At 40.6% G+C, this 18,014-nt stretch overlaps 2 protein-coding genes and 1 long non-coding RNA gene across 6 annotated transcripts in view; 1 reads left to right on the plus strand and 2 right to left on the minus strand.

The window, feature by feature from the left end:
- The window catches only part of LOC103565843 (major allergen Equ c 1), a 195,798-nt gene that overhangs the window by 62,454 nt on the left and 115,330 nt on the right, over positions 1-18,014 (minus strand). The window lies entirely within an intron of this gene.
- On the minus strand, positions 588-14,307 carry ZFP37 (ZFP37 zinc finger protein). Of its 3 annotated transcripts, none has more exons than XM_008544164.2 (4): positions 14,059-14,307; positions 8,963-9,089; positions 8,535-8,669; positions 588-3,557 (listed from the first exon to the last, which is right to left on the minus strand). In XM_008544164.2, the coding sequence occupies exons 1-4, from the start codon at positions 14,269-14,271 to the stop codon at positions 2,002-2,004; spliced, it is 2,031 nt and encodes a 676-aa protein (XP_008542386.2). In that variant the 5' UTR covers positions 14,272-14,307; the 3' UTR covers positions 588-2,001. The 3 variants fall into 3 exon arrangements, with proteins under 3 accessions (XP_008542386.2, XP_070451175.1, XP_070451176.1); XM_070595074.1 differs by lacking the exon at positions 14,059-14,307 and adding an exon at positions 13,775-13,844; XM_070595075.1 differs by lacking the exon at positions 14,059-14,307 and adding an exon at positions 12,873-12,894.
- On the plus strand, positions 12,937-16,119 carry LOC103567480 (uncharacterized). 2 transcript variants are annotated; one of them, XR_548713.2, is made up of 3 exons: positions 12,937-14,364; positions 15,453-15,541; positions 15,796-16,119. It is a non-coding gene; the product is annotated as an uncharacterized lncRNA (long non-coding RNA). The 2 variants fall into 2 exon arrangements; XR_548712.2 differs by having other exon boundaries at positions 14,298-14,364; positions 15,448-15,541.

The following is an 18,014-nucleotide window of genomic DNA, read 5'->3' on the forward strand; positions in this document are numbered from 1 at the left end:
GGTGAAATATTTATTGAGCAGAATTGCTGATGACTAGGCAAGTCTTGCTTATTGACTCATATGTTTGTTCTGAGGAACAAATGAAGTAATGTAGTCAATGTGCTGTGAAAAATGTAAAAGGTGACATACATGCCAAATATTATTATTACTTTATATTAGAAAACCACTTCTGTCCTTAACATCATTGTTTTTAGCATAACAACTTAAATTTTAAAACAGTTCAGCTGTATTTTTTATCTATGACTCATGAGTAAAAAAAATCTTGGTATGCAGCAGAAAATAGGTCTCCTGTGCAAGCCCAAATGGATTCATAATACCTTCCAGAATGCATACTTAAGAATGATTCTGAGGACAAGTCTAGATTCACTCAGAAAGACTGCAGAGATTTATTAACAATGTCTGCTAATTGGGCAAGAACAAGGAGTAGTGGCATTTGTAGCAATACATTTGAAATCCCAGAATGAGGTGTTTGTGTATAAGTGCTTTGAATAGGAGACAAAATGGGATGATTTTTCAGAAAATCACTTTCACTCACCTTCAATCACAATTCATTTTCAGTCTTTCAAAAAAGGGCAAACACTGCTGAGTTATAGTTATAGTTGTAATTCATTATTTACAACTATATTTTATTATTTCAATGAAAGAACTTGTGCTGGATAGGAGAAGTCTCTGTGAATTCAGTATCAAGTTTAATACCATATCCTCAGATTCATCATCATTCATGAATAGGCACAGAAACTTCTACTTTGTCAAACAACATCATGGAGTGGGCTCAGTGAAAATTTTAATTAGTGTTGAATTATGCATATTAAAAGAATTTTACTTGTGACAATAATATATGTACATGATAAAAAAACTGAAACAGTATACAATAAAAAGTTGGTCTATTTCCAATCCTAGACCCTATTCCTGTACTCCTGTGCCCAATGGCAACCACTATTAAATTCCTTCTGTATTTATTCAAACCAAGTCTATTCACATACAAATATTTATATACATATATATATCTACACACATACATACACACATACATACATACATATACACAGACAGAATAAGATAGTCAAACACATACACCATTTTGTACACAAGTAGGAACATACTATATACACAGTTCAGCAACCTGCTTTTTTCACCTAACAATTTATCTCGCACATCATTCCCTACCAGTACCTGTGTATCTTCAGCTGCTTTCTTTCATTTTCTCTTAGCTTTGTGTTAACATTTTTTACGTAAATACTAACTCTTTTTTTTTAAATAATACATCTGTGTTTTGTTTTTTATTTTTTTTCCTTTTTCTTGCCAAAGCCCCCCGGGTACATAGTTGCATATTCTTAGTTGTGGGTCCTTCCAGTTGTGGCATGTGGGATGCCACCTCAGCGTGGCTTGATGAGCAGTGCCATGTCCACGCCCAGGATTCCAACCAACGAAACCCTGGGCCACCACAGCAGAGCGCATGAACCCAACCACTTGGCCATGGGACTGGCACCAATAATAACTCTTTTTTAAAGTTTTCTACTGATGCAGAAGCTAACAGAGACATTAAGAAAGAGCTGGGTGATAATATCAAAGATGAGACCCATACCAATGGCCACACACATTTATATATGGCAATAAGCAGATATGCAAATTCAGTTCTCATGTGTGGTGCTTAAGTACACAACACTCAAGCAACTCAGGAATTCTTAGCATATGTAATTTGTTTTCTCTATTGCTCTGATTATTCAACTTATTAACAATTTTAAAAGCTTTATATTTCAATCTGAACACATACATCATTTATAATAATTGAGATTTAGAAAACAATATTTTCCATAGAAGGTTTGGTATCAAGTTTAAATTCTCCATCTATTGCTTCTATGTGAAGCTTCACTTTCAAATTCTCTCATGTGTAACGTGCTGGAACTTCTTATTAAAGGCCTTCTAACATTCTTGAAATTCAGAAGACTTCTAAGGTAAAATACAACCTTCAGTTCATTCAAAAGATTTCCCACATCCATTTCATTCAGGAGATTTCACTTCTAAATGAGTTTTCACATGTTTGGTAAGGGATGCATTTTGTTTGAAGGCTTTCCCACATTCATTACATTCATAGGGTTTCTCTCCAGTGTGGGATCTTTGATGTATAACAAGTTGTGACTTTGCATTGAAGGCTTTTCCACATTCGTTACATTCATAGGGTTTCTCCCCAGTATGAGTTCTCTCATGTACAATGAGGTGTGACTTTTGGCTAAAGGCTTTCCCACATTCAATGCATTCATAGGGTTTCTCCCCAGTATGAATTCTCTGATGTTGAGTAAGGCCTTCAATTTGTTTGAAGGCCTTCCCACATTGATTACATTCAAAGGGACTTTCACCTGTATGAGTTCTCATGTGGTAAGTAAGAGATGAGCTATGTCCAAAGGCTTTTCCACATTCATTACATTTATAGGGTTTCTCCTTAGTATGAGTTCTTTGATGTATAATGAGGTGTGACTTCTTGTTGAAAGCTTTCCCACATTCATTGCATTCAAAGGGTTTTTCACCTGTATGAATTTTCATATGTTTAGTAAGAGATGAGCTATACTTAAAGGCTTTTCCACATTCATTACATTCATATGGTATTTCGCCTGTATGAGTTCTCACATGTTCAGTAAGAGATGAATTATACCTAAAGGATTTTCCACATTCCTTACATTCATAGGGCTTCTCACCTGTATGAGATCTCACATGTTGAATAAGGTTTGAACTGTGTCTGAAGGTTTTCCCACATTCAGTACATTCATAGGGCTTTTCCCCAGTATGAACTCTTAGATGGTCAGTGAGGGCATGTTTATGACTGTGGGCTTTGCCACACTGAATACATTCATATGGTTTTTCTCCAGTGTGAGTTCTCTGATGTACAACAAGGTGTGACTTTTGGCTAAAAGCTATCCCACATTCATTACATTCATACGGTTTCTCCCCAGTATGAATTCTCTGATGGTCAACGAGTCCTTGTTTATGGCTGAGAACCTTCCCACACTGATTACATTCATAGGGTTTCACTTTAGCTTGGGTTTTTTCATGCTTAGTAGGAGATAAACTATGGCTGGATGATTTCTCATGTTTCTCTCCAGTTTGAATTTTGTCCCATTTAGTATGGGAAGAGCTGTGTATGGAATGAACTAATTTCTCACGTTTCTTACCAGTTTGAGTTTTGTCATGCTTATTAGAAGGGTTTTGGTTGGATAATTTCTCATGTTTCTTTCCAGTTTGATTTTTTTCTTTCTTTGTATCAGATAAGCTATGGCTGAATGATTTCCTCTGCTCTTTAGCTACATCAGGTTTCTTTTTTACATAGTTTCTTCTATGATCAGGTAAATCTAAATTCTGTTTCAAACTTTTACCATGTGACTCAAATTTAAGAAGCTTTTTTTTTGAAGGAGGATGTTTTGTACTCACATTTTTTTCCCCCAATGAACTACATTCATGGCCTTTCTTCTTAGTCAGAGTTCTTTTCTTAAATGCAACTTCCCTAAGGAGTTTGTTTTGAGATTCCTGGTGATTCTCTAGCTGGTCATCATCTTGCTGGACTTCTAAAACGGAATTCAATGAGACATTCTTGTGAATCTTTGCACTCTTGTATTTGGAATACAATTCATAAAGAAATGCCCTGTTGTGGGGTTGAATCTTTATTCAAGCCTAGTATCCCAAAATGAATGACCTATCAAGCACAAATGTCCCTATTCTCTTACACTTGAGGGCGAAAGTGCCATAGTAAAAAACAAGAAAAGAAAATTGATAACAGTGATTAGAAAAAGCTTTGGCTATTTATTAATATGACTTTGCAACCTGGGATAGAAGATGAAATAACACGAGCAGAGAAGACAGAACAGATGAAGTTCAAAGAGCTTTTGATTGTAGATGACATTTTTTGAGGTCTCTCCTTAGCCCAAGGTGCACAGCTTTGATGACTGACAATCAACCCATAGTACTTGGCTCCTACAGCCTGCACCGTATTAATCCAACTCTCCACAGTCACAGATGGAGACATCTGGCAAAAGCCAAGATGTCCAACAAGAGTCTTCCTCTAAAAATTTAGACTCTAGTTAGTCTCCACTGGATGCTTAAATTTAAAAAATTCTATTAGACAAGTACTAGTGAAGCCTTTTTTCCCTGTGTTCAACAGAAAGTTAATCAGTATGAAGAATGAAGCATATATACACAGAGAAGCAGAGATGTAAGATCATGTGTCCTCAAAGAGACCATTTGCACAATCCTAATTCCTAATGGCTTCCCAGTTCCTGGTACTAATCCCTGGTAAGGTCTGACTGAAGTATCTACCCTTAGGTTACAAGAGATATACCCACGGCCTCATAATAAATTCCTCTATTTACTTAGGCTAGCTCAAGTAAATTTTTGTTATTGCACCCCAAAGAGCCAAAATAGAAAGAATAAGGTAAGTCCATCAAGGAGTACAGAACAGCTTATAGGTGACTGAGGGAATAAGCAGGAAAGGGTGTTGCACTGCTGCCACCCATGATCAATATAATGACATTCTTGTACTAAAAAAACTGCAGTTTCTCTGAGTTCCCTGATGCTTTTACCATATGATGAAATTCACAGTAATGAGATTGACAAACAGCTTTACACCATTTGGATTTACAGTGTACACACATACTTGTTTTCCAACAATTTGCTGTGGAGCACACCTTTGTTTCTGCTAGGTCATTCTACTAATTGCCTGTAATAAATTTTAAGCTTATTCCCAGCTCTAAGTAATTGTTCACATTCTTTCCTCCACACATTACACAATTATACATTTTAACGTATCTTCTCAATGCAGGCTTCCCTTCCCCGAGACCACCACCCCCACTCACAGATGTGGGCAGCCATGTTTGTACTACACGATCCAACCTCTGGTTGAAAACAACCAATTGGACAGTGGTAAACATGGAGCCCCAGGTAGTCCAATAATATTCTCACGCCTAAGAATTTAGAATAGAAACCCAAAGACTACTTTTAACTAGATATGGCTATCACATGTATAAAAACCTAAAAGCGTAAGAGCTGGGAATACAATTTTGGGGTGGCCTTTTCCAACTATGTGCATGGAAAAGCAGAAAAATCTTCATGGTGAGAATCCACAAAGACTCAAAGAGAGAAGCATATGTAAGAGCTCAGACCTCAGAAAGCTCAGCTCATAACCTCAGAAAGATATAGAGAGTGAACAGTCACCTTGTTCATAATGAAGCATTATGTGGATAAAGTGAAAACTAGGATCAAACAGAAAAGAGCTATGGTATTTGAATATACAGCCAGGAAATACTGTTACTTATTATTTGGGTGAGAAAAATTGGCCCTGAGCTAACATCTGTTGCCAATCTTCCTTTTTCGCCTTGAGGAAAATTGTTTCTGACCTAACATCTCTGCCAATCTTCCTCTATTTTGGAGGTAGGATTCTACCACAGCAGGCTTGATGAGTGGTGTGTAGGTCCGTACCCAGGATCTGAACCCATGAACCCCGGGCTGCCAAAGCGGAGTGCACAAATTTAACCACTACACCACTGGGCTGGCCCCAGGAAATACTGTTATTTTTTTTCTAAGATTGGCACCTGAGCTAATATCATTGCCAATCTTCTTTTTTGTTTTCTTTCTCCCCAAAGCCCCCCAGTACATAGTTGTATATTATAATTGCAGGTCCTTCTGGCTCTGCTTTGTGGGATGCCGCCTCAGCACAGCTTGAAGAGTAGTGCTGTGTCCGCGCCCGGGATCTGAACCGGCAAAACCCTGGGCCGCCAAAGCAGAGTGTGTGAACTTAACCACTTGGTCACAGAGCTAGCCCCCAGAAATAATGTTATTTCTATGGAGGACTTTAAGAGATTAGTTCCCATGGAGTAGAAGATCAAGTTTTGTAAGTATAGATATAGTAATGGTACAGATACAGTAGGGAGAAGGGAAGTTGCTAGCTGCTTTTTCGTTTAGAAAATTTTAAGTGATACAAACATCCTGGGAGAATGAGTATAACAAGACTTTTATGTAGCATAGCAAAAGCAGAATCTGCCAATAGCCAAGGATGCTGGGGAGGCAAATTTCCTTCTCGGAAGAAAGGGATCAAAACTCAAACCTTTTCCTTGGTAGCGAAACACTATAAGAACCTCTTATAATGATGGTTTGGGCTGGTTCCAACTGACATTGGCCAGTAGAAAAACATATAAAGCACTACAAGAGAAATTTACCATGAGTGAAGGGACGAGAATCTGAACTAGTGAATTGGTATAATAACAGAGTAATACCAAGGGAGAGGTGGGTCTGGCAGAGCATATGATTAAAGCTGTAAGCTTGTCTTGAATCTGAGACAGTAAATAAAACATGAATTTTAAGCTAAAATAACTATAACTTTAGAAACTGAAGTATGGAGCTCACTAGACCCAGAAAATCATTGGAGGGAACAGAACAGTCCATCCTTGCAGAATCTCCAAGTACTATATAAGAACCTGAACCAAGAAGAGAGTCACAGTAGCAATGACAAAGATGTATTAAATGACTCAGGATTACTTTTCACTTGTAGCACCAAGTATCAGTGCAAAAAGTAAAGAGAGCCAACACTGGAGCCACTGATGAATAGATCAAAAACTCCATAAGGTCTTGTCATTTGTCATTTGAAGGACTTTCCCTCTGGTCTCAGAAAGTCATGGAGTCTTGGAAAATTCAGGGTCAGAGGAAACTTAAAAAGATATTGTGGACATTCTGCTAATTTGGGAACTATAGTGACTTAAATAATAGCTGAATATATTAATGGTTGGTGGCAACATCTAAGATGAGTTATTAAAAAAAACGACTAAACAAATCCACCTAAGAATTGGAGCAATTTAGGTATGAGATAATACGAACTTGATTTGGATGATGTCAGTGAGAAATGAGGAAAACAAACAAACAAACCAGGAACTGAGGAGAGGATAGCAAGAGAGAAAGCAGAAAGCAAAGATTCACAGAACTCCATGGTAGACAGGCCTAAATCAGAGTAGACCCTGATAAAAATAACAAAGGTGAAAGGAAGCTCTAATTTAGAAAAAAAGATAGAGTTTTCAATTTCTGACACTGACAATGAGCTATCCTATAAGCAATTAAAATATGAGTGCAAGACAAAGGAATTGGAGATTTATCTGGACAAGGTAAATTTATCTTGGAAGTCACCAGTGTAGAATAAATAGTTTGTATTTACATAATGGATGATTCATTTGAGGGAAATATAATGGAAAAAAAAGAACAGATAGCAGAAGATAAAACCTTAGGGACACTTCAGCAAAGTGAGAAGGAAGAGAATCTGGTGAAATAAAGGGTAAAGAAACACTTAGAGGATAAGATCAGATTCAAATGGTATAAGTCAAGCTGGGTGAGCAAGAATTTCAGGCTGATCAAAACTATTAAAATATGCATTGGAAGGTAAGCAGTAGTCTCTTTAAAGTCAGAAATTTAGATAGAGGCATGAATTCTGTGGGATTCGCCTGCAAGGGTTAAGGAGAAAATGGAAATGATGATGCACTGTGGTATACAACCACAAGTCTAGAGCATTTCACAGTGAAAGGAGAGAAATGCAAAGTAATTAGGGGCAGGAGCATCATGCCAACAGATGTGGAAAGAGGACATATCTAAGAATGTCTGAATATATAAGGAGAGAAATTTGATACCATGGGGTCTCAGAGTGTGGGTAGAGGAAGGGAGAAAAACTGAGGATATTAGGAAAAAGGAGGATAATTTTAAAACGCACTGCTGGGATTCAGAGAACAGCTAAGAGAGATCAATGCTCCTTCTGAAAGCTGAGCAGTAGAGAACACGGATGAGGAAAGACAGTATATGGACGGGTCAGTTAGGCATCTGAAGGGCTGTACCAAAGGTTTAGAGGCCTGGTCTTCACCATTTTTCCCACCACAACCTGAGTGATGTGGCAGACTGTATTACTATTCCCTGTGGAAGGATTATACATTCATACCCTGTTGAACTCAGGAGTGACCAGGTGATCTGCTCTAACCAACAAAATGACAGAAAGAGATATCCAGCACTTCCATTCAGTGATTTTGAGAGTCATCATGTGGTTCCACTCACTCTTCTTTCCCTCTGCCATGAGATCAGAATTTGCCAGATAGGGACTGCTCCTTCATTGTAGGTCCACAACATAATGTGGAATAGGGCTGTAGCTTGAGCAAGAAACAACTCTTTCCTGTTGTAAGCTGCTAAGATTTTGGGGTCATCATTTACTGGAGCATAACTTAGCCTAAGCTGACTGATAGAAGTGATAGAAGCAAAGTCTCATACATAACACTGGCTTACAACTATAGTAACTTCATATGAGAATCTCTCACGTGGACCAGTTCATAGAAGGATGAGATATTACAATCTCTAAGGTTAGAGAATCTTTGTAGTTTAAACTCCTCTTCCCCCAGGAGATTCTGATATTTTTCTACTGCTACTTTCTGGTTAAGAAAGAAAGATCTGGGATCTTTAAGAAGAATGTAAGAATAAATTATTCTTTGAAGAATTCCAAAGTTACCACCAAGAAACTAGGAACTTACTTCCATGGGCTCCTATTTGCTTGGGTCTTGCTATTTCACTCGGACCACCTTGACTGGGTCTTTTCCCCTTCCCCAACCATGGCTCTTCTCCTTTTTCCAACTTGGAGATCATGTCCGGTTTGGCAGCTTGATACCCTGCTCATGAGAAAGGGCAGAAATTGATGTATAACAACAGCCATCCCAGAAATAAAGCCCTAACATTTGAGCTTTAGAGCCTTAAAAGGATAAGAAATACATGGTTTCCGAAATTTCATAATACAGATGCCCATGTGCCTCATCTGAGTAGAACTTCCTTTGTTGAGGCAGGGGCACAAGTATCCTGTCTAGTACCCAAAAGGGACTAAAACTCTTTGATCTATAAAAATCCAGACTTCAGAGAGAAGGTATCACAGTGGACACATTTTGAATTATGAAGGAACGGTCCTTACCCATTGAAGCAAGGCTGCTGTAGTTCTCCAGCATCACATCCTTGTACAGGTTCCTCTGAGCAGGATCCAGTTGCTCCCATTCCTTCTGGGTAAAGGCCATAGTCACATCTTTGAATGTTACTGATCCCTGTAATAACATATTCCTATTCAGTCTAATGTTATCCATATTAGTGAGTGATTTGGACAGGATATTAATGACTTCTTCTTACCTTGACCATTCACTGTTGATCATGATATTGTATAGGATACCTATTCTCTACCCAATTTTGCATTGTCTTTTTTGAGAAACAAAAGTCATATTAAGAAATGTCCCCGTTAGGGACTGAATGTTTGTGTCGTCCCAAAATTCATATGTTGAAACTCTCTCCTTCAGTGTGATCATATTAGGAGATAGGGCCTTTGGGAGGTAATTAGATTAAATGATGTCATGAGGGTGGAGTCTTCATGAATGAGATTAGTGCCCTTATCAGAATCAACAGAGAGCTTGTTTCCTCTCTCTGCTCTTTCTGACAAGTGAGGATACAACAAGAAGTCTGCAACCTGGAAGAGGGTCTCACCAGAATCTGACCAAGCTGGCACCCTGATCTCAGACTTCCAGCCTCTAGAACTGTCAGAAATAAATTTCTGTGGTTTATAAGCCACTCAGTTTATGGTACTTAGCTGTAGCAGCCCAAACTGACTAAGACAGTCCCTACTGTGAATTTGTTTATTCAAGAGGATGAAAAAAAAATCATACAAATATCAAAAAGACAAGTAACCAAAAAATAAACAAAGAAAGAAAGAAACAGAATCATCTTTATCTTTTCTTCTATAACAGAAGACTATGGACTAGCGTTTTAGAGTTCTGAGGTAGAAGAATTGAGACCCTTGATTTTATAACCAGTCAAAAAATCATTTATGTTTGGAAGAAAGTAAGGTATTTTAGGTATATAAGGATGCAGAAAGTATATTACCTATGTACTTTAAAAATAAAGAGGAGGAGAGAGGCAGGGAGACACTGGGGGGTGGGGAGAGGAAGAAAAGGAATGATTTTTAAAAGAAGGACAATTGGATCATAATCAAGATTTTAAGATTGGGAAAGAATAATATACAAGAGAGAGCTATGAATAGTAAAACCAGTAAAATGTCTAGCTATATCTAAATAACTTGATAATGTTCCTGTGCAATTGCTATAAAAGTATCCTTAAAATCAAGATGTATGATGAAAGAAAAATAAGCAGGAATATAACTGGTAGGGGTTGGGGATAGGGGAGAAATTGAAGCATGTTAAAGTTTTCCTCTTACTAGGCAAGTGAGAGGAGAATGATACAGCTATGGGAAAATTATACATTCACACATGTTTTGTAACATTTAAAGATAACCCCTTCCTTCCACACAACACCAATCAATTAATTGCATATGTCACCAATCTCTAACCTCACAAACATCCAGTTACTGACTCCTAATAACCCCCATCATTGATTGTCACTGCCCTCCCAATCACTGAGCCTATAATTCCAAAATGGCTGATCTCAACAAACCTCCCAATCACTAACAGCAATAGATCTCTCCAATCACTTGCCCCCACAGACACTCCAAATACATATTCCCACAAATTCCTCAACTATTGATACCCACAGAACACATCGATTTCTACCTCCCGCGTAACCCAAATCCCTTATTTTATCAATCCCCAGTCACTGACTCCAACAGGACTCTCAAACAGTGGCTTTTACAGAAATCCTAACCACTGCCAGCAAACTCCTCTACACCCTCAACCTCTTTAACCATTCCCTTCACCTGCTTGCTTTAACCAAAATCTACCTTTCTCCTGAGGATCCTGCTCCCTTACAGCACTCCCCAGTGGAAGCTGTTTGTCTCCCCGCATAATCCATGTGCCTCAGGGCATGAAGATGAGGTAAATGGTTACTTTCAACCATTTCTCTTGGATCCTTCAAAATCCATAGCTTGTTTATAGTGTCACCAGACTGTAACCCATGAGCCCTCTGGTTTGACGAATCCCTAGAAGGACTCACAGGACTCGGCAGCTAGTTGTACCAATAGCTATGATTTATTACAGCGAAAGGATACAAAGCAAAATCAGTGAAGGGCAAAGGTGCAGAGGGTGAAGTCCAGAGGAAATCAGGTACAAGTATCCAAGAGTCCTCTCCCAGTGGAGTCACAGGACATACTGAATTCCTCCAGAAATGAGTTGTGATAACACTTGTTAAATGTTGTTTACCAGGGAAGCTCATTAGAGACTCAGTGGCTAAGGTTTTTCTGAGGGGCTGTTCATGTGGGTACCTTCTGCCCATACAAAAATCCAAGAGTCCTAGAAGGAAAGCAGGTGTTCAGCATGAACCACATTGTTTACATAGTTTAGGCACAGGGAGCCACTTTTATCAGTTGTGGGAATGGAGGAACCCTCCTGAAATCTGAGTTCTAAGATGCCAGCCAAAAGCCAAGCTTGCAAGCAGGGCTTTTTAAGGACAGTAGTTTCAGGCCTGTTATGTTAACTTTTCTGCACAGCCATTCTGCCTTATTCACTGAAAACTTTAGCACCAGCTTCCTCTTCACCACAGCTCCTGCACTATCTCTGTGTCAATGTAGAAGAGCCATTTAACACCCTGGCCTCTCTCTTTCCTGACTCCAACAATCTTTTCTTCCACTCAAACTCAGCCACCTATTCATATCCATCCATTCCTTAGCCCTTGCCATCAATTTACCACCTCCAAAATCTCTACTTCAAACATTCTACCCTCTAACCATTATTTCCTTTCCTGCCAGCTCACTTTCTCTAATACTTCCATTCTAATAATTCTCCAAACTCATTGAGCCCTCTGATCCATTGATCTTAACCACTTTTTCATAATCTTCTACTGCCTTATAGCCTTACTTTTCTTCTGTTTTGTTTGGATTCACTGTTCTAGCACCATACACACTCCATTGAAAACCGCTTTATCTTCCTTACCCCTCTTCTCCATTGTACTCACCTAGCAAAGTCTCACCTTGGTCAAACCCAACTCTTGTCTTAATCTCTCCCTGCAACTTTGCAGCTGAACATCGCAAGAGAAAAATCAAACAACTGTGCTGACTGGATTCACTTCAAATTTATAATGTGTCTCAAGTGGGCATCCAATATTGTCAGCATCCTATTCTTCTTTCCAAGATGATTATTCCAAATATTCTCCTTTTTCTCTCTGAACTCTCCAACATCTATTCATTTCCCACTCTCAGCTGATGAACTTGCCTTATACATCAAAGAGAAAATAAATGCAAATGGACAAGAACTGCCTTGCCTTGATACCACCAATTCACCAAACTGTTACCAAACCTATATCATCTGTCTTCCTTTCTGTTGAGATGGAAATGTCCCTTCTCTTACCTAAAGCCAGTTTCTCCACTTGTGCTCTGGATCCCATCCCCAACTGCCTTCTCAAGGTCTTCACCCCTGCAATTAACCTTTCTCTTTTGTACCACCTATTTCTCCCTTTCTGCTGGATCATTCCCACTGACAAAGTTGCCTTAATATCACTCATCTGAAGAAAACTCTCTCTTTATCTCATGTCCCATCCAATGTCCATTTCTCTGCTCCCTTTACCAGCAAAACTCTTGGTAAGTGTTGTCTATACTTGCTGTCTCTACTTCATTACCTCCAATTCTTTCGACTAATCCCAACAAGATTTTACCCCTGTTACTCCACTAAAAGAGCTCTAGTCCATTGAAATAACCATTGAACTACATCTTGCCAAAGTCAAATTCTCTATAATCATATTTCTGGGATTCACAAGAGCACGTGACACAACTGGCTGCTCCCATTATCTTGAAAAGCTTTTTTCTCTATGCTTTTTTTTTCTGTTTTTTTGAGGAACACTGGCCCTGAGTTAACATCCATGCCCATCTTCGTCTACTTTATATGTGGGACGCCTACCACAGCATGCCATGGTCCATCCGGGATCCGGGCCAGCGAACCCCGGGTCGCCAAAGCAGAACGTGCGCACTTAACCGCTGCGCCACCGGGCCGGCCCCTCTATGCTTCTTTGACACCACATTTACACAGGTTTCCTCCTACCTCAGCGGCTATCCCTCATTGTCCTTTTTTTTTCTCTTTTCTTTTGTCTTCTACCAGACCTCTAAATGTCAGAGTGATCTAGAACTCTGTCTTTGGCCCCCGTCTCTTCCCTATCTACCTTCTCTCCTTAGGTGATCTCATCCAGTCTTATGGCCTTAAATACCATCTCTATGCTGATTCCTTTCAAATATGAATTCTCTAGCCCAGACATCTTAAGTTCTACATTCATATATCTAATGGCTCTCAACATCTCTACTTGAATGTGTAATGGGAATCTTGACATGGCCAAAACAGAACCACTGTCATCCACCCTGGCTGCCATTTCCATCTACCAAATCTCATCTTCTCCAACCTAACCCTTTCTCAGAAAATGGAATCACCATCTAGTTCCTCCGGCCAAAAGTCTAGATGTAAATCTTGATTCTTCTCTTCCCTCTTGTTCCATATCAATTCATCAGTAAGTCCTATTTTGCTCATTTCCATATGTATTATTAAACTGATTTCTTTTCATTTCACTGCTACAACCCTATTCTAAAACATCATCATCTGTTCTCTTTAACTGTTGCAATAAACTCCTATCTGAACTCCTCGCACGTACCTCTGCACACTGACAGCGACAATCCCGTCTCTAACCACCACGGGCACCCATAATTACTGGCTCCCACAGACATCCCAAATTGCCGACCCCCAATGACGTCTCCAATCTCTAACACACTACAAAGCCCTCAATTTCCGATCCGCCAAGCCTTTCAAAGCCTGACCTTTCAGTGACTGCCAGACTCTCCTCCCTCCTGACTGTCACCGCAGATCCCTCAAAACACTGATTTCCTTAACCTGTAGCACTCACTGACGCCACAAACCATCCCCTCATCATCCCTCAGCCCACAGATGCCTCAGAACACTAACCTCACAAAAGGCCCTTCCGCATCGCCTCCAACAATTTCCAAATCACTTATCTTCAGAGAATACAGTAACCCTCCAATCACTGACCCCCAATTAGACCATCTCTGACACCCGACTGCGCCCGCTCCATCTTCGCACTCACCGCCGCGCTGCCCCCGGGCTCCGACACGGCCATCTCCGGTGGACACCCGACCTCGTCGGCCGTTCCCGCACTCTTCCTCAGGTCCTCGATCTCCAGCTTTGTCAGCATCGGATCGCAGCCGGCGGCCGACATGGCGGCCACCCGGAGCGCGGCCCCAGCCGGTCCGGCAGCTGTGATGGCGGCGCCCCTGGGAACGGCCCAGGGCGCGGCCATCTTGACCCAGGCTCTGCCGTACGGAAGGGACCCCGGGCTCGCGGCGGACTCGGAGGCGGGTGCGCTGGGGGTTCTTCCGAGAGTCCTGGAGTGGTAAGATGCGAGCGGGCGGAAAGTGGGCTCGGTTACCTCCTGCAGAGTGCCTCGCTGTGCCTGACACCCCACCCCCGGCGCTCAGAGCTTGCACCACCTGAATATGGAATTCAGAGTTGCTTTTCCGAATCAGGCAGTGCAGACAGCGGCCGGGAATCGAAATGCCCAGCGCGGACTCCAGACAGCCAGGATAATAAGAGAAATTGGAAGGAGAAAGGGGGAAATGCCCGATCGGGCAGATATCATTGTTTTTATAGGGAGAGAACGCTAATCTTTGAAATATGTGATGTCTTTTCATTTATGATATACGAACAATAAGAAAAAAATGAAGCCACGTGTTAAAGGAACACATCACCCCTCAGTGCGAACCCGGGTTTGACGGAGTTATTTCAGCCAAATAATTAAGAATTGGAGCAGAAATAATTTCTCAATGCACGATTTCATGCCTCAACGTCATTCATTTAACAATTATTTGTTGACCTTTTAATATGTGCAGACTAGGTTGCTGTACTATGCTGCGTAATGCAGAAAGAGTGGAGACTCAGGTAGACATAGCATTTGTTCGCCCTGCTGGAATTTACCATGGGGCAGAAGGCTAGTGAAGTTGTCCCAAATACGTTGTTCCTTTGTCCAGAGTCAAACATACTCCATTTTGCACATTTCACTTAGGAGGAATGAACTAGTTATCCCTCAGTCAGCAGTGGTTGCACCTGCTTTCCTGGTCCTCTCAATCGTTCGTCTCAATACAATTCTCAGTGCTTCTTCACTGAACTCATGAGAAAGACTCCCTAGGCCCCCTAATCTCGGGACAGTTTCTGCCTAGTCTCCCCATCCTATTACTGAATTTTTTTCTAACTTTTTTTTGGGGGGTGGCAACAAATCACAGTGATATGGTTCCCATTTATTCTCAAACAATCCCAACAGTGCTTTGCCTAGTCTTCTGGCATCAACTCTAGGGCCTAGCAAAGTGTTATAAATATTGTGATAAGCAGAATTCTAATATGACCACCATTATCTCTACCCCCTGGTGTTACACCTTGATGCAATGTACACACCTCTGTGAGATGTACACCTCTCTTTCAGTGCAGGAGGAAGCTGTGATTTGATGGGATATCACTCCCATGATTAGATCCCAAAGCAGTTGATTTCGAGATCATAAAAAAGAAGATGATCCTGGGTGAGCCTGACCCAATGAGGTGTTTCCTTAGAAGGAAGTGGATCCTTCCTAAAGTCAGAAATTCCAAGGGTGGGCAGAGCTATGGAGGGAGTGGCATGGCAAGGACCTAAGAGTGCCCTCTGGGAGCAGAGAGTGTTTTTTGGTCTACAACTGATACCGACCCTGATATCAGTTTCCCCACATTAAACCCAGCATATATGGGGTTAAAACCAAAACACTCATTCCCTGCTTACTTTCTGGCTTCCTGGCTCCAGAATCCACTATCCTCCATGGAGACAGACACCATCAAGGACAAGCACCTGGATCATCTCCTCGCCGCAAAGAGACACAGGCTGGTGGGAAAGCTGCTGACCAGCAAGGTCACAGGCTCCCTCCTCTCTGCAAGTGTCTCAAGGCTGAAGACAGGCTGGTGGGAAAGCTCCAACCAGCAAGGCCATATGCTCCCCCTCCCCTACCTAAAACCCCAAATAAAAACCCTTCCTTTTAGCTTTTCGGGGAGTTTGGGATTTCAGCGTTAGCTGCCCTCTCTCCTTGCTCAGCACTGTGCAAAAATAAAATTCCTACTTTCTTCCACCACACCCGGTGTCAGAGATTGGCTTGCTGCACAACGGGTGAGCGAACTCACCTCAAGTTCGGTAACACAACTAACAAGACAACAAGGACTTCAGGAAATGATCTTCTGCTAACAAGTTGAGGGAGCTTGGAAGCATATGTTTCTCTAGTGGAGCCTCTAGATTAGGAAAAAGCCCAGCCAACATCTTGATTTCAGATTTGTGTAACCTTGAGCAGAGAACTCCGCCATGCCATGCTCAGACTTCTGACCTGCTGAAACTCTGAGATAATAATCTTGTATTGTTTTAATCCAGTAAAGTTAATGATAATTTGTTATGTAGCAAAAGAAAACTAAGGACTCAGCGAAAATTGAGGGATAATTGCTCAACTGAGATTCCTCTTCAACTACTTGGGACACAGCTCCCTATCCTGTGTCCCTGACAGAGTATTCTTTGATCCTCATCTTTTGAGTGTCCAGAGTTGCTTCCCGTCTTCCTCAGATATAGTCCTAACTTTCATTGTGTCTGATATTACCATCTAATCAGGTCCAATGCTTGTATTTCTAAAAATAGCTCTGTGCTCTCTATCTCCTCACAGCTAGTTCTGAGAGAAGAGAGACAGGCCAGTCTCTCCAGGCCTTTCTTTAAAAGCTTCAGTATTCCCTCACAAATCCAAACTAATTCCAATGTATCCATAATCAAAATGCTGTTCTAAATTTTAGCAGTTCTCCAAGCCACCTTGATTCTAGTAATTGATCAGTCATCCCCAGAGAGCCTTTATGGGGAACAGTATTTAGAGGAAGAACTGGATGGAAAAGCATAGGAGAGGTAGGGTAAGGATATTCTCTGCACTGCAGAGGAGGAAGGGAAGCAAAGGAGAGGGAAATAGGAAAGAGAAAATGAGGGAGATAAAGGAGGTTGGTGAGAACAGGACATGGGATGGTGACCAGGAACGTATCAGTTTACCAAAGAAGTTCCATCATTTCTCCACATGGCAGAGTCAGTCAATTTCCTAGTCCAGGATAATAAGAAAAGAGAAAATCTTATACTTGGATTAATTTTGTAAAGATTGTAAGGATCAGTGTGTGGGTTGTATATTTACATGTGAGTTTTTGTATATGTTAAGACATTTTCAAGTGAGTGAAAAAATTGTAATATCAAAGAAACTCCTGAAAAATTGTCTCTGCTTTTTATAAACTCTGTTTTCTCCGCTGGTGTCAGCTGACTCTCCTATGTATACAATTTTAGGTACCTGAGATTCTAACTCTGTCGCCTAAATTAGCCTGCATTTTAGCTCTTGACTATGAAGAATTTTTTTACAATAGTCTCTAGGAAATGTCCTACAAACTGATCTTGTGTGAGGCTTTACCAGAAAAGGAAAAAGTGTGTGATCCCATATATCAATGTTTTCTCCTTCATTCATTCAATAATTCATTACTCAATCAACAAATATTTAATTGCATATCTACTATGTGCCAGGAACTATGTCCTGCATTGTGGATACAATAATGGGGAAAAAACTTAAACATGGCCCCCACCTTTAGGAAGCTTAGGATCCAGGGGAGGAGGCCAGTATTGTGCAAATAAGAGCACACAAAAAATGTAAAATTATAGCTATGGTAAGTGCTTTGAGGAAAAGATACATGGTGCCATGAGAGCTTGTAATCTACTCTTAGAAATTATGAAACTTTTCCTGAAGAAAGAACATTTGAATTGATTTCTGAAAGCTGAACAAGAGTTAATTTAAATAGCATTTCAGACAGAAGGAAATGCTTGTGCAAATGCCAGTGCCACCTCCCAACGCTAATCTTCACAAAGAAGAATCTGAAACCTTCCTTATCTCCTCCTGAGAGCCCTCCTGGGACTTCATGGAACTCTTTTCCTCCGTCCTTTATAGGGTCCTCACTCTTCTCCTTTCTCTT

Source organism: Equus przewalskii, chromosome 26, assembly GCF_037783145.1.
Source record: "Equus przewalskii isolate Varuska chromosome 26, EquPr2, whole genome shotgun sequence".
Classification (NCBI taxonomy): domain Eukaryota; kingdom Metazoa; phylum Chordata; class Mammalia; order Perissodactyla; family Equidae; genus Equus; species Equus przewalskii.

Excerpts from the sequence above, each read along its gene's own strand:
- ZFP37 (XM_008544164.2), bottom strand. The coding sequence starts at position 14,271 with ATGGCCGCGCCCTGGGCCGTTCCCAGGGGCGCCGCCATCACAGCTGCC. Across the intron at positions 9,090-14,058 it reads AGCCCGGGGGCAGCGCGGCG|GGATCAGTAACATTCAAAGA; the intron begins GTGAGTGCGAAG and ends ATGTTATTACAG. Across the intron at positions 3,558-8,534 it reads GCAAATAGGAGCCCATGGAA|AAGTCCAGCAAGATGATGAC; the intron begins GTAAGTTCCTAG and ends ATTCCGTTTTAG.